Below are 13,966 nucleotides of genomic sequence, written 5' to 3'. Positions count from 1 at the left end.
AGCCCCTGTCTGAAAACAAGGGCTTCTGAGTCCTTTGATACCACCTCTGCTAGGTGAAATGGGGGAAAAGCAGTGGCTTTTGGGACACAGAGGGCTGCATACATCGTGGTACAGGGCGAGGGAGGCAACTCCAGTGTGATCATCTACAGATAAACTGGAGCTTCACCCAAAAGTATGTCAGAGGCTAATGTTGCAGCAGGGGAAGGAAATGCTGATTTAACTTAACTATATAGGTTAATGAAGAAGATTACTTTCTGTAACTTGAATTTGTTTCTACAACATAAACGAGGTGCAACTACAGAGCACTGGTCTGCTCCTAGGTGTCCTTCTGTCTCTCGAGCTCCATCTCTAGCATAGCACACACCAAGAGACTAATGAGGAGCTCAAACTTTCAGAATTAACAGATGTCAGTAAGACTTGGCTTTCTCCTAGTGATGTTTTATTTCATAATAAGTATTCTACATTTATTCACGTCAGATACCAAACGCACTAGACACACGTGGTGTTACCATGTCCTACTTTATCCTGGACCACAGGCAGCTCCAGAAAAATGAGTGCTGTGTACTACAGAGCTACGCTGTGTGAACAAGGGAAGCGAAACAGGGCCGCCTACTTCAGTGCGCACCCGACTGTGCCAGAGCTACCTGCAGCAGACTACTTCATGCTCAGTCAGCACCCAGTGCCCGGGTGGATTTTTCTTCTGTTAATGAAATTAATACAGAAAAACAGTGTATTCTGCACCTTCTGCAGGGCTTCCGAGCAAAGAGCTGGATCAAGGTCTGGGATATAAAGTTTTCCCAGAAACAGGAATGAGTGTCACATTTGTGCTGTCTGAGCACGGATTTCTGCGAGCTTTCTTACTGAGTCTAGGGAGTCTCTGTGCACAACACCGTGCCACTCCATGTGCACAACAGTTCCCCAAAAAGTCACAGCATACAGCCACGTTTTGAAAACTCAAATGCAATCTTCGTTAAAAATTCTAACTCTGTTTTGATGATGATAGGCTCTTCCTTTTCCAGGCTTTCATTTGGATGAAAAGACTAAAATCTACTGTCTTAAGCATCCAACATTCTTGTCAATAAAACACCACCACACCAGTTTAAAAGACATAACAGAGTATGAATGCTAAGCCAGTAGCACAAGAGTCATATTTTCATCTTCTTAATAAGTTTGTCAGAGTAACATTATCTTTGTATAATTTCCTGGGGGAGAAACAGACATATCAAACACTCTCCCATCCCCTACACAAAAAATAGATGGATATGCATCCTCATCCTGACTTGTGCCATGCATAGTCACTTTGACAGACAGCAATGCTTAGTAAATGCTTTACCCTTTAATTGGTTTGTTCTGCTCCAGGATACACCTGCACATGAACTCACACTCATAAGCTTTCACTCATTTAAACACTGAAAGCAAGAATTAAGGCTTGAAGATAAAATGAGGAAACTGGGTTTGGTCACCTATCAGCTGTATTTGTCTGAAGTAAATCAACTGGGAGTAGACAGAGAGACATGGCTCCATGGGTTTGTAACGTGTCTTCCCAGTTAGAACTTTTTAATGCCTTGCCTTAAATAGTAGCCTTTAAATTGCTGCAAATAAATCAATCTGACTATTCACAGGATTACAGCCTTGTAAGAGTTTTATATGTTCCTCAGTTGAAAAGTTTCGATTTTAAGGTGATTTAAAAAGTGCATTTTTATTCTATGAACCTAATCTGTGCTTGGGTTTATGGGTCCCTTCCTACTTGAGATATTCTATGTCACAGAACAGAGAGAACTGTGTCCTGGAGAGTGAGTGAAGGGGAAGGCGTCAGAGGATGAGCAACCCTCCATGTGATATGAAGTCCTGCACAGCCCATAAACACCTTGAAAGAGCTCTTTGTTGGATTGCCATGGAGCAGGACATAAAAAATTACTTCATGCAGCTATTTATCTCCTTTTCATCCAGCTATTCTAACCTTGGATCTTGCAAAATGCACTGCCAGCCGCTACAGAAACTCCAGTCACTTAAGACTGTTCTTTCTCATGGGTGTATTTAATAGCCTGAAAACTGACAGTGTTTTTCATTTGTGCAACCCTTCAAAACAATTTGCAGGTTCTAATACAATATGCCCCTTGAGATACATACACAAAATATATATGTCACTTGCAGGGAACAAAACAGGTTCAGAAGTACATTTACTTCTAACGTAATTAACGTTATCACTAGCATTACTTTTCAGCTAAATAGTAGCAAGTGATCACACGAATGCCACAGCAAAGGTAAAGTGAAACGCATTAGCCAGAAAAATCACAGAAAGACTTTATGTATTTTATCTCCTATTCACATAATGGGAGCTAAGAGCGCGCACGTAGCTACTGCAGCTCAGCTAATGGACACCAAGTCAGTGATGTGCCCCCATGCTGAGACAACACTCGCATTTGTGATGAAGATAAATCGTTTTGACGGGTGAAACTGATTTGGGAGAAGGTGAAACAATGGAACTCTCCCTCTTTTCCATGGCTGGTTATCAGCCAGCCCAACTGCAGAAGTCTCAGTGTCAGCTTCAGCATCCCAGCTGGGAGCTGCTTCTTGTGAGTTACTTGGGGAAACTCAAGCAAACCACTCATCACCAGGGTCATGCTTCATGAGAAATGAAGGTCTTCAACGTAAGACCCTGAAGGTACTTTTTATTTCCTTTATTGCCTGTTTATTTCACACCACAATTTCTCAACTGTGAAACTTAAAGCCATCACCTTCCTTAGAGGAACACGAAGCCGTGCCCAATTCTCCCCAAGGCCATCCAGAACATTTTAAGCACTGAAGCTATGCTTACTAAAGCTGCACGTGGAGGTTGTACACCAAGGCTACTTTGTTAATCAGGCAACAGCAAAATGGGTCCACTTATCCACTTACCACTGACATGATGAAGCTGACACAGTACACAGAGGTTTTATTACCCATCCCAGCATCAAAAATGTTTCCCAACAAAAACAATAGTTAGGTTTCTGAATCTTTAGGACCCATCTGAATTGTCTTGCAGTTCTTAATGTTATTTTTGGTAATTCATTAATTCACAGTAACACTCAAAAACAGACTGGAAAAGAGCAAAGGCATAATGGCAAAGAAAATACTACCTTATTCATATTTTTAAGAGTTTAATTTAAGGTTTAACACATCTCATTCCCTAATTTGGACTTATTTGGAATCTATATGACAATGAAAGAAAGGACAGGGAGAAGACAGGGCACAGATGAAGGGCCCTGTAAATCACAGAGGTGTGATAGATGAAATAAAGGATCCAGCTGTGAATGTTGTTCCATTTCAGGTGCTCTGGGGAAATGTCCACTTGTGATCTCTGATCAAGACAGACAAGGAAAGAAGGATCGGCCATAGTTCCTTCACTTGGTTTCCACAGTGCAAGAAATGGACACAGGTTTCTGTGGAGCAGCTGATATCAGGAGTTACACATCCATGCATCAAAACCTTAGACAGGAATGGGATGGCTGAACAAAACGATTAGAGAGTAGTGTATTTGACTGAAATCCTTGACAGAGAGTCTTGGAATTGGCTAAGTGAACGAGAAAGATAAGCCCTACTTCATCTTCAGACAACAGTTAGCATGCACCAGTTCAGAAGAAAGCATGGGCGGCCAGAATTGTAACTTTTCAAAGGTTAGTTCGGTTAGAAATCATGATTAACGATGGACGGAGCACAAATCCCTCCAATAAGATAACGATGTTCTATATGCTCCCTCGGGGGAGAAAACAACCTGTTAAAGCCCTTAATTTTGACTCAGCCTTTAGCAAAGTTCACCTGACACATCACCATAAGGTGTAATTCAATACAGTAGAAAGAAGCAGGCCGGTGAATGTTCCAAAACGTTCCCATTATGTCATCAATTCAGCAATATTAAAAAGACACCATTTTCTTACCTGCTTGTATTCCGATTCTCTTCCAACCAGTACCTGCAGAACATAACCAACAGGATCTCCCCTCATGGGTGGGACCATTTCCCAGGTAATTTCACAGGCGTTCCCTCCCAGCTGTGTCACTCGAGGGGCTACAAGAAAAAGAAATGCGTAAAGACTGCATTGAAATCTTACTCATTTTACGTGCCCTGTAATATAGAGGAGAACCTTTTAAAAAGAGAACTCTGGGACATCGCAGGGGTTAGCAGCACATAATCTGTACTGTATTTATGTGCCCGAAAAACCAAATTGCCATCACCATTGGATGAAAGAAGTAACACTTCAGTCACTCAAAAGTCTCAATTATTTCAGGACAGTCTTACCTGATAAGGCAGTTCAGGATTCTTGTGGTATTAAACAATAATAAATACTGTCCACAGAAAATTGGGTGAAATGTAGAGCTGATTAACAAGCTCCTAAGAAGTTTTCTGTAGGACACAGATCACTTCTGTTCAGTGATCTGTTTGAGCACCTCTCATCTGTCAGCTGCGTGAGTAGCTAGAAAGGGCGAGTGGAGGCGATAGAAAACTCAACTTTTAAAATTCAATTGAAACACCGTGCACTGATCTTTTCAAAGCGGAAGCCAAGGCATGAATTACACTGCTGTTAATAAAAGCAGCAATTTTGTGAACTCCTGAGCAAACAAGTGTGCCAACGGAGACGCCTGTGCATTCCTCCCATGCTACACGGCATTGAAAGAGAGGAATAATGTCAAACTTTGCATTCTGGAAAGAATAGGAGAGGGAATGTGAGAAGGGAAGCTATATAATCTTCTGTATCAGAGGTTATGTCCAGGCTGGGAAGCAGAAGTACAAGCATAATTTTAAAGACTTGTATCTAATTCTGAGCATGACATTCAGATCATCAGACCTGCTGTTTTCTAGCCAGGCTTAGACTAGTGCTTTCACTAGAGCCCTAGAGAAACCCAGTTCGACGGCTGTTACAATGCTGACGTCGCTGGGAGAGGATCTTTCACCAGCCGAAAGCCAGAAGATGCTGCGCTGTGCCCGATGGCAAGCTTGCGGGCGAGCAGAGTACTAACAGCGGCAGCGTGCTTACATGTACAACAAGCATCTGCTGCTGGAAGGCATCGACTGCAACAGCACCCAGGGTCCACCAACCTCCCGGTCAGGCAGAGCAAGCACGCACATGACCGAAAAATGAAACTGGGAGAAACAAGGGTGCTGAACACTTTACCAAGTGGTTCACATGTGCACGTGCAAGGACATGAGCTTGTTAACGGCACTCTAGATTCCCAACCCCAGGAAAACAGGCAACGGGAGAGTCTATCAAAGAAACAAACGCTGCTGCATGCATTACATGAATTTTAGACTAATTCGTTACCACCCAAGAGGAACGTATGAATCATACGGGGACCCAAATGTAATCAATAGCTGTTGGCTTCTCTCTGCACATCTGCCAGTGTGGAGAGACTGGTAATAGACACCTCCATCTCAACTGACAACAACATTCTCAGTTATTTTCCTTCCTCCTTCCATCCCCATACACACAGATTTTTGTCTGACACTTAGAAAACACCGCCATTAACATTAATGCTATTTAATGCTGGGGTTGGCCTCCTGAAGTGAGTAAATAGGACACTTCATAGGACAATAAACACGTGCCTCTGATAAACTTAGTACAGTTTTTCATCTACAACATACATTCCTTTGTATTGCGCCAAACACAGAAGGGAACCCACAGCATCGTTGTGCCTCAGCAGACCTCTTTCCCCTGCCGTGTTACCTCCCCATGGCAGCGTTCACTGACGCCGTTTCTGTTGTGCCCTTTTCTCTGTTACAGCCAGGGTTCTGTCACCTACCTGTGGTCCCAGCCCACACACGACCCGGTATTTGCACCATTCCTTAACTGCTTGATATTCAGTCCAGGGCACGATTCACATGAACTGAATAGGCAGGCAAGGAGTTCAAAACAAAAACCTAGGTGAGATCTGAATTTAGTAACATGGATTTCTATCCAACAAAATGAACGTGTGGCTACAGTGCACATGGGCATCCCTGTGCTAGTTTTATCCACTCAGTGCAGCTAAGAGAAGCAACGGCAACACGGACTCAGCGTTCACGAGTGATGCGTTCCTGTGCCCCGGCACTCCGACGGGCTGCAGATGCTGAAGCTGTGAAGCACACCCTCCCTGCTACCCTCACCTACGCCAGCCTGGTTCATCTGGCATGAGATCCCGTCGCTTTGCTGGGCAGCATATCCTGCCCCTGTGTAGTCAATCAGGGTAATTCACCGCTGGGTAAGTACATTTACCACTGAAATTCACACAAACACATGCAGATATCGTCTTCCAGATACAGCGCTGAAGCAAATGCTAAGACCCAGGGGATATCCAGGCAGAAATGAAGGTGGGATTCTCACATACGGTGGTTTTAGCGCAGTGAAGCCGGTCTGTCAGCGTGCTCCAGGACCAGAGAAATGACACCCCAGCAGCGCTCTCCTCTCTCTAAATCTTTGATGACGAACGGTGTCGCAATCACCAAAGCCAGATTTAAAATAAGGCAGAGGAAATGAAACCTCTCACACAAACTAATAGTTGCTGTTTCTCACAGTAAATGGTACCGCTCGACAAAGATGTTCTAAGCATGCAGGAAAAAAAAGGGTGCATCTGATTTCAGCTCAGTTTATCTGACAGCCGACATAGCAAATCGCTGCCTTCGTAATAGTTCTCCTTGGAAGGAAGGACCCAAATTACTTAGGCCAAAATTTACACACCGTAAAAAGTGTTTCATTATAAAACTTCATTTAATTAGGCCTTTTATTCTTCAGAGAGAACACATGCTAAGTGAGTTCTAAATCTAATGCTTTCTGTAAGTGAAATCCCATAATTAATTTTATACATTAAAGGAAGAACAAACTGAAGTTCTACACTGAACATAACCTACCCAACTAAAAACAATATTAAACTCTACTAGAGCTTAAATTGGTGTGTACACATACATACTACAGCTGTTACATCCCTTAGAGAAGTGTTGCGATAATCCAGAGTAATCCCCTGGCAAACACTTAGTAACAGCATTTTAACAGCCTGTGTATAATAACAGTGGCTGGTTGTGCTGCATACTTCCATATAAACGTTTCTATTGTTTATATAAACTTTTTAGTGATTATTTAGCTTCCCATCATAATGAAATGTCAAAATTCACAGAAATATACAAACAGCACAAGCTGATTTTTCACGTGTTATTGCATGCTTACATCAACCTTTACAAACTCACTGCATACTTACCAACTACTTACTTCAGTAACATGTTAATTATTTATATGTAAAAAAAAAATATATCTATGACATACCTTTGATTGCAGGTGGGACTGACTTAGTTGTGCAGAAGGTACATATTTCTGAGAAAGGTCCCTCCCCAGCATCATTGACCGCCTGTATTCTGAACGAGTAACAGGTGGATTCTGTCAGCCTTTGTATCTTGTACGTATGACTTGGTCCCCTGTAAATCGGAATAAACCTGCAGACAATAAAAACAAGAACATGCAGTTACACTGGAGGGGCAGTGACAATTCTGGCTACTACCCCTATCAGCACAAGCCATCCATGTTCTGCAAACTGGCACAACTTGCTTTGCAGAGCTACTAAAGGCAAGCGTAAAAGTGGCATGTTATTAACACACTAACAACAATTAGTAGCTTAGGGAAAGCCCAAGTTCATTGTCCCTTCTGCAACTAACACCTTGCCAAACGACTGCGTGAATCATCAGGCAACACGTGTCAATGCATTTCCTACTACCTAGTAATCAAGACGGATTCACCCTGTGTTCTGCTACAGCACACCGCGAGTGCCGCTGCTTTGAAAGTACGTTTAGAACATGATTAATACTTTGAGTTTCTTAGTGATTAATTTGGACTTTATTCGCACATTAAGCCCCAGAGACCACATCTCGCACTCATCCGTGCCATCTTAAGCCAGAGTAACTTTACTTAAATCAGAGCATACAGATTACATAATATATTACAGGTTTCTTAGTTTGGAAGAGTCGACAGCCTGAAGACAGCCGAACAGTAGAGACAGGAACAGATTCAGAGAGAACATGGTGGGCTGAGAGTGAAAAGGCACAGAGGAAGCACGATTAAGGCGAGGGGGATATGGAGGATGGAAAAGGACGCCAGCCTAGCTCTGGGGGATGCCTGTACTGACAGCTCTGCTCGAGAGCAGGCTGAGAAGAAGAAAAGACACAACACTACGGAAGTGGCTTCCAAAATACTTCCATTGACAAGGCCAAGCAGCAGCACACACAAAGTTGTCCAACAGTGTAATGCAGAACAAAATCAATGTCACTTGATCTTGGGGGAAAAAAAAAAAAGTACAGTTGCTAGAGAGAATCTGACGTGTATTTTCAATTGCTCTGCGCAGATAAATGCTTTTCAGTAACAGCCATATGTCAGCCAGCAATTTCGGACTAAGATCCTGACCCCCTGGCTGCTGAGCAGAATGGGGATGAGGGTAAACAGAGGAAGCACAGACATTTGCATCAACCCGCTTAGCCTCCGCTGGGGAACAAGGTCTGGCTCGCAGTCATCCTGCAGCTGGAGAACATCAAATTCACTGCGTAGGATCACACAGGGTCTTTTTATCATTTAGTACACTTATTCAAATATCTAAACCATTTCAGTGGATTTTAAATCACCAGGAAGCCAACGAAGAGATTTGTTTTTGACCTCCCTATCTAGGTGCTAGCTTTATCCTGGATAATAAGTCCTCTGGCTTTGCATGAGATACACAGTATAACCAATTTGAGCATTTCAAAGAAACTGGGTCTGTCATTAGCTCTCAGGGACAGAAATCAATTCATATTACATTATGATTGAAACCCACGGAAGTACAAACACAGAGAGACCAAGAATCATCTGTAATAAAAAGAAATGTTCGGGTAATTTAAATTGCTGGAAATGTACTCTGAGGACTAATGTGACTTAATACCCCTACCGAGTTTTAGTGAGCCCCTCACCTTGATTGGCAATCAAAGATCTATGCTCACAAGTTTTTAAGAGGAGATTTCAGAGCCAATTTCCAAGGAAGAATTTTTTTCCCCCACCTCATGCTTACATGGCTGGAAGGACTGCCTGCTAACCCACATTTCTGAGGCTCACGTAAGCAGCTATGGCACATTTCAAAAGACTGCCACAGGCCTCTTCTCGTGGAATAAAATTTTTTGGGATTCACTGCATGATGAACAAAGCCCATATATTTAGGACAACAGTAAGACTGAAAAGACAAGACGACTCTGTCTCTCTCTCCACTTCTTGTGGCTCAATCAGGCAGCTGGCTCAGAAACCACTGCAGTACTCATAGAAGTGCTGAGACTTGTCTCTGACCCTGATCCAAGGGCAACAGATAGCAAAAAAGATGCAGTGCAGTACTTCAGACTAATGCTCTCTTTGTAATAATCCGTGGAGCTAGACAAACAAGGGAGAATAAATACAGCTCACCAGCTACTACACAAGCACAGTCATACCCCAGTTTGAGCTTATGGTACACTTGCTAGATGTCTAAATATAGTGAATACCAATGACTTAGTCTTGAAATTACATTTTCACATTTTGAATATGATTAAGGTTTCATAACACTGAAGAAGTGATCTGGCAAAACACTCCTCCTGCCATTTGGGAACTGAACTAATACTTCCACCTGGTTTCCTTTTTATTTCCCTATGTCAAAAACCATTTGTAATGAAAACAGAAACGGTTTTGGGAAAGCTTGCATCTGTGCTCAGTACACGTGGTTGTAATGGAAGCACACTTAAAATTCTGAGATTCAACCATGTTTGAAGACAGAGGGCTTCCAATTTTGGAAGAAGAAAGCCTGATTACTAAGTCAATCAAATTCAGTTGCTGTTAGGCTTTAGTATGACAATAATGCTTTGTAATTGTGTTTGAAGATGCAGATCACGATGTAAGAAACATAATGATGATGAAACTTTTTAACTTCAAAAGACCAGTGATTTTTTGATAATAACATCGTATTTTCCTCCTGTCTAAAATAGATACTTTAATATTCCTCCAGATTTATTGCTGTTATTTTCACAAATAGTGTAGTTATTTGATGTAGATGGCTACAGCCTCGAAGCAATATATCCTACAATCCAACAAAACACAAAACGTGCTCGACTGTGCCTCAGCCAAGGTGTGTTCATTCTCCAACCTCTGTAAGCTCAGACCATTCATGGGAATCCCTGAAGTGTGCTAACAGGGACCAATAACTTTTCAATTCTAAAAGGTTTACCCAGTCAAATTTAAAAGAGTAGGCTGCATACCTTAAACCGATGCTTAGTCTTTGAAAGAAGACTACCTCTGCGGGTTAATGGCATGCTCAATACAGTTGCATTATTTTTTGAGTCAGCGCTATCCAGAGGTGAATCTGTATTATTAAAATTTAACATGCTGCAGAGTGTTGCCTCTCCTCTCCAGTAAAGTAACAGAGGAAACTGAAAAGAAAGCAACTTTCTCCAGGGACAGAGACACTTCCCCAGAGGCTAATTCCCCCTCATCTCACTCAAGCGATCCCAATTCTCCCCTTCCCAGACATTCTCATGTCAGTCACGGATTATTCATTTACCTACACACAGTGGAGGAGAGAGAACACAATGTCCTGGAGTGATCGTTTAGGAGACACCACTGCTGTTAGTTTTTCATCAATACCTTTTTATTCTCAGTGAAGATCTTCTTGGAAATGTTTTACATGTTGCAGCTATTTTGTTTCCTCCACTTCAGTCACTTCCAGTCGAGCAGAGGAATATGAATGTACTCGCTCTACCTGTGCTCATTAGTCCTCAGCACATTTTAATCAGCAGGTTCCCTTTCAAACTCTTGGGTTTTGTTTATGTTTTAATAGCCCATTTGTCCTTACAACAATTTAATTTGAAAGAAAATCTACCATACAGCACTAAACGAGGCACTGATCTTGAGCCAAGTACAAAGGCTAAAATAGCCATCTGAATGATTCCGTTACTGCCTCCCAGAAAAAAGTGGTCATCTGCCACAGTTTTGGTGGGAGAGAAGTCATTAATACAGCACCAGTGTGACCTGGCAACCTGAGGCTGTGTTTCAGTGCACACTGGCAGCTGCGTAATTGGAAGTTAATGTACATGAATTTCATAAATCAACAGTTCTTGATATTATTAATCACATCATCCCTGTCATCTGAACAATTATCCACTTATTTTTTTAGACTTACACTTTTTTTTTGTTTAAGTAACATTATCAAACACCGATTTATGTGATTTTCTTTCCCCACCAACAGCTCCCTACATTACAAGTTGGCACCCAGGAAAGCAAAGCTCCAAACCAAACCAAGTAATTCATCCTCTGAGAAGGAGAACTTCCCTTTTTGAAATGGAAGGGTGTTTTTCTTTTTGTCATCAGCAGAAAAAACAGCTGTCCAGGCGCTCAGCTGGGCACAACTTCTCTAGAGTTATTGCACCTGCACTTCTCACCCACTCAGCTCCGATCCCTGGAGAGAACATTTCTCCAGTACGCCCTATCTCCAAGGATGCCAGCGCTCCCTTCACCACACTCGGCGTGTTGGAATCTGCTTGCATCCCAAATATCCCTGCGCCCAGCTGGAGCAGATTGGAAGGTTTAAAACCTCTTGGGTTTATGTTGAAGTTTGCTCCTGGTGATGCAAGAAGTGTCATAAATGTCTACTAAACCTAGGTGGCAGGAGAAGAATGGAATTAGCTCACTAAAAGGGGAATGACGAGCTTTTGGTGAGGGGTTCCCCAAAGAGTGTTGTGCTCCCACAACCTCCGCCAACCCTGACTCCCAGCCCTGATGCGAGGTGTGGACCAAACAGATGGGACACCTTGGCCCCTCTGATCTGCAGATCTGTTTTCTAGAAGATACCTTTTGGAACAATTATAAAGTAAGCTTGTCCATGGCATGTTTAGAAACTAAGCTCCACAGTGCACTGTCAATACGCATTTTTGTTTATAGGCATAACAACAATAGCAGGACCCGCTGAAGGAGGCAACTTTTCCTTCCTCCTCCTTAGAAAAGCAAAACTAAGTGGAAAGAGGAAAAAGGCAGGAAGAGAAGTGCTAATAGTCTGATGGGAAGAGCTTTGTTTTCTTTGCCTAATTACCTAGCACATTTGCAGGGTAGACAAAGAGCACTTGCAGCCAAAAAAAGAGTTTTAGCTAGCTTCTACTAGATCATCTTTCATCTGCTGCTGAATCTGGACATGTAATCCATATTTATCACAACTACCTGTCAGATGTTTGGAATTATTGAAAATGGAGATGCCTTCACCTACAGAACTCCTTCATAGCAAGAAAAATGACTTTTAGAAGGAGCTTCTGGGCACATTCAGGAGGAACGGAAGACAGACCAGCAAAGTGCCTGACAGATGATTCCTGTGTGCAACCAGATGACAGGCCAAGGAACAGCCAGGAAGATCAACACTGAACACAATTTAATGTGAATTAATGGCATTTGAATGAAAAATCTGGAAGGAATTAGGGAGAACATCCAGTGGCCTGCTGAAACCATACAGTCAAGAACAACTCAATTACTAGGAAGCTACCAACACCACGGCTTCCAATAGCAACGCATTAATAAGTAACAGTAGATATAAATAAGTGCAGGCTTAACAAAGCCAAAACCTAAAGCAAAACAGACTTCAGCAGCAGCAAACCAATGCTCTTACAGACACATGCACTTTTATCTTTCTTGTGCAGCATTACATTCCACTTTCCTAGTATGGCAGCAACTAATAGCATCTATGAACCTTAAAACGAATCTCATTCAGCACATCGTGTTCAGAACTGGCTACTGACGTGACAGTCTCAGAAATCTGCTCTGACAAAGCTTGCGAAGGAAGCAAAGTGCAGTCTCTAGTTTACCACCTTGAGCAAAATGAAGCTGAAACATAAAGTTCTGCTCTTGGAACGCTAGCCAACATGTTCCTGTTGCTCCAAGCTGATCCCCATTACCACTTAAGATATTAAACACTCATTACAGAATAACAGAATGGTTTGGGTTGGAAGGGACCTTAAAGATCATCCAGTTCCAACCACCCTGCCATGGGCAGGGATATTTTTCTTAAGAGGTTGCTACAGACGTACAGAAAATGGCTTTCATGACAAAGACAATATTTGGGCTGGATGCTGCTCTTACTTATGATCCATTGTCTGGAATATTCAGTTACACCCCTGAAGTCTGAAGTACTTGTAGGTGTACACTGACCAAACTATAACAGCAAATTGCTCCGCTGCATTTTTATGTAGTTACCTACTAAATTTTCCACCAAACCTGGGGTTCTCGGGACGCACTTATGGAATAGCATCTAATTCTGTGTCTCACTAGATTCCTAATATCTGAAACATGTGACCTCAAACATTTTAACACGATTTTCTCACACCTCACTGTCTCAAAAGATTACACGCACAAGTTAACACATACCTACTAAACATGTTGTTTTACTCCTGTTTTTAGGAGCAAAGCTGAAATGCATTAACCACCTAAGCTGTGTGGTGACGACACCAAGCTGTGTGGTGTGGTGACACGCTGGAGGGAAAGGATGCCATCCAGAGGGACCTGGACAGGCTGCAGAGGTGGGCCACTGCCAACCTCATGGCGTTCAACAAGGCCAAGTGCAAGGTCCTGCACCTGGGCTGGGGCAATCCCAAGCACAAGGACAGGCTGGGTGGAGAGTGGATAGAGAGCGGCCCTGAGGAGAAGGACTTGGGGGTACTGGCAGATGAAAAGCTGGACATGAGCCGGCAGTGTGCGCTGGCAGCCCAGAAAGCCAACCGTATCCTGGGCTGTATCCAGAGAAGTGTGGCCAGCCGGTCGAGGGAGGGGATTCTGCCCCTGTACTCTGCTCTGGTGAGACCCCACCTGGAGTGCTGCGTCCAGCTGTGGAGCTCTCAATATCAGAAGGACAGGGATCTGTTGTAGTGAGTTCAGAGGAGGCCAGAGATGGGCTGGAGCCCCTCTGCTATGGGGACAGGCTGAGAGAGTTGGGCTTGTTCAGCCTGGAGAAG

At 42.9% G+C, this 13,966-nt stretch overlaps 1 protein-coding gene across 1 annotated transcript in view; it reads right to left on the bottom strand.

The window, feature by feature from the left end:
- The window catches only part of FNDC3B (fibronectin type III domain containing 3B), a gene marked incomplete at its 5' end in the record, with an annotated part of 47,722 nt that overhangs the window by 6,743 nt on the left and 27,013 nt on the right, over nt 1–13,966 (bottom strand). Inside the window, 2 exons of the mRNA XM_010156351.1 lie at nt 3,918–4,045; nt 7,269–7,435. Coding sequence (XP_010154653.1) covers nt 3,918–4,045; nt 7,269–7,435 — 295 coding nt within the window. The remainder of the gene's footprint in view (nt 1–3,917; nt 4,046–7,268; nt 7,436–13,966) is intronic.

The sequence above is a fragment of the Eurypyga helias genome, unplaced genomic scaffold, assembly GCF_000690775.1.
Source record: "Eurypyga helias isolate BGI_N326 unplaced genomic scaffold, ASM69077v1 scaffold33057, whole genome shotgun sequence".
Classification (NCBI taxonomy): domain Eukaryota; kingdom Metazoa; phylum Chordata; class Aves; order Eurypygiformes; family Eurypygidae; genus Eurypyga; species Eurypyga helias.
This window is presented reverse-complemented; position numbering and strand designations above follow the sequence as displayed.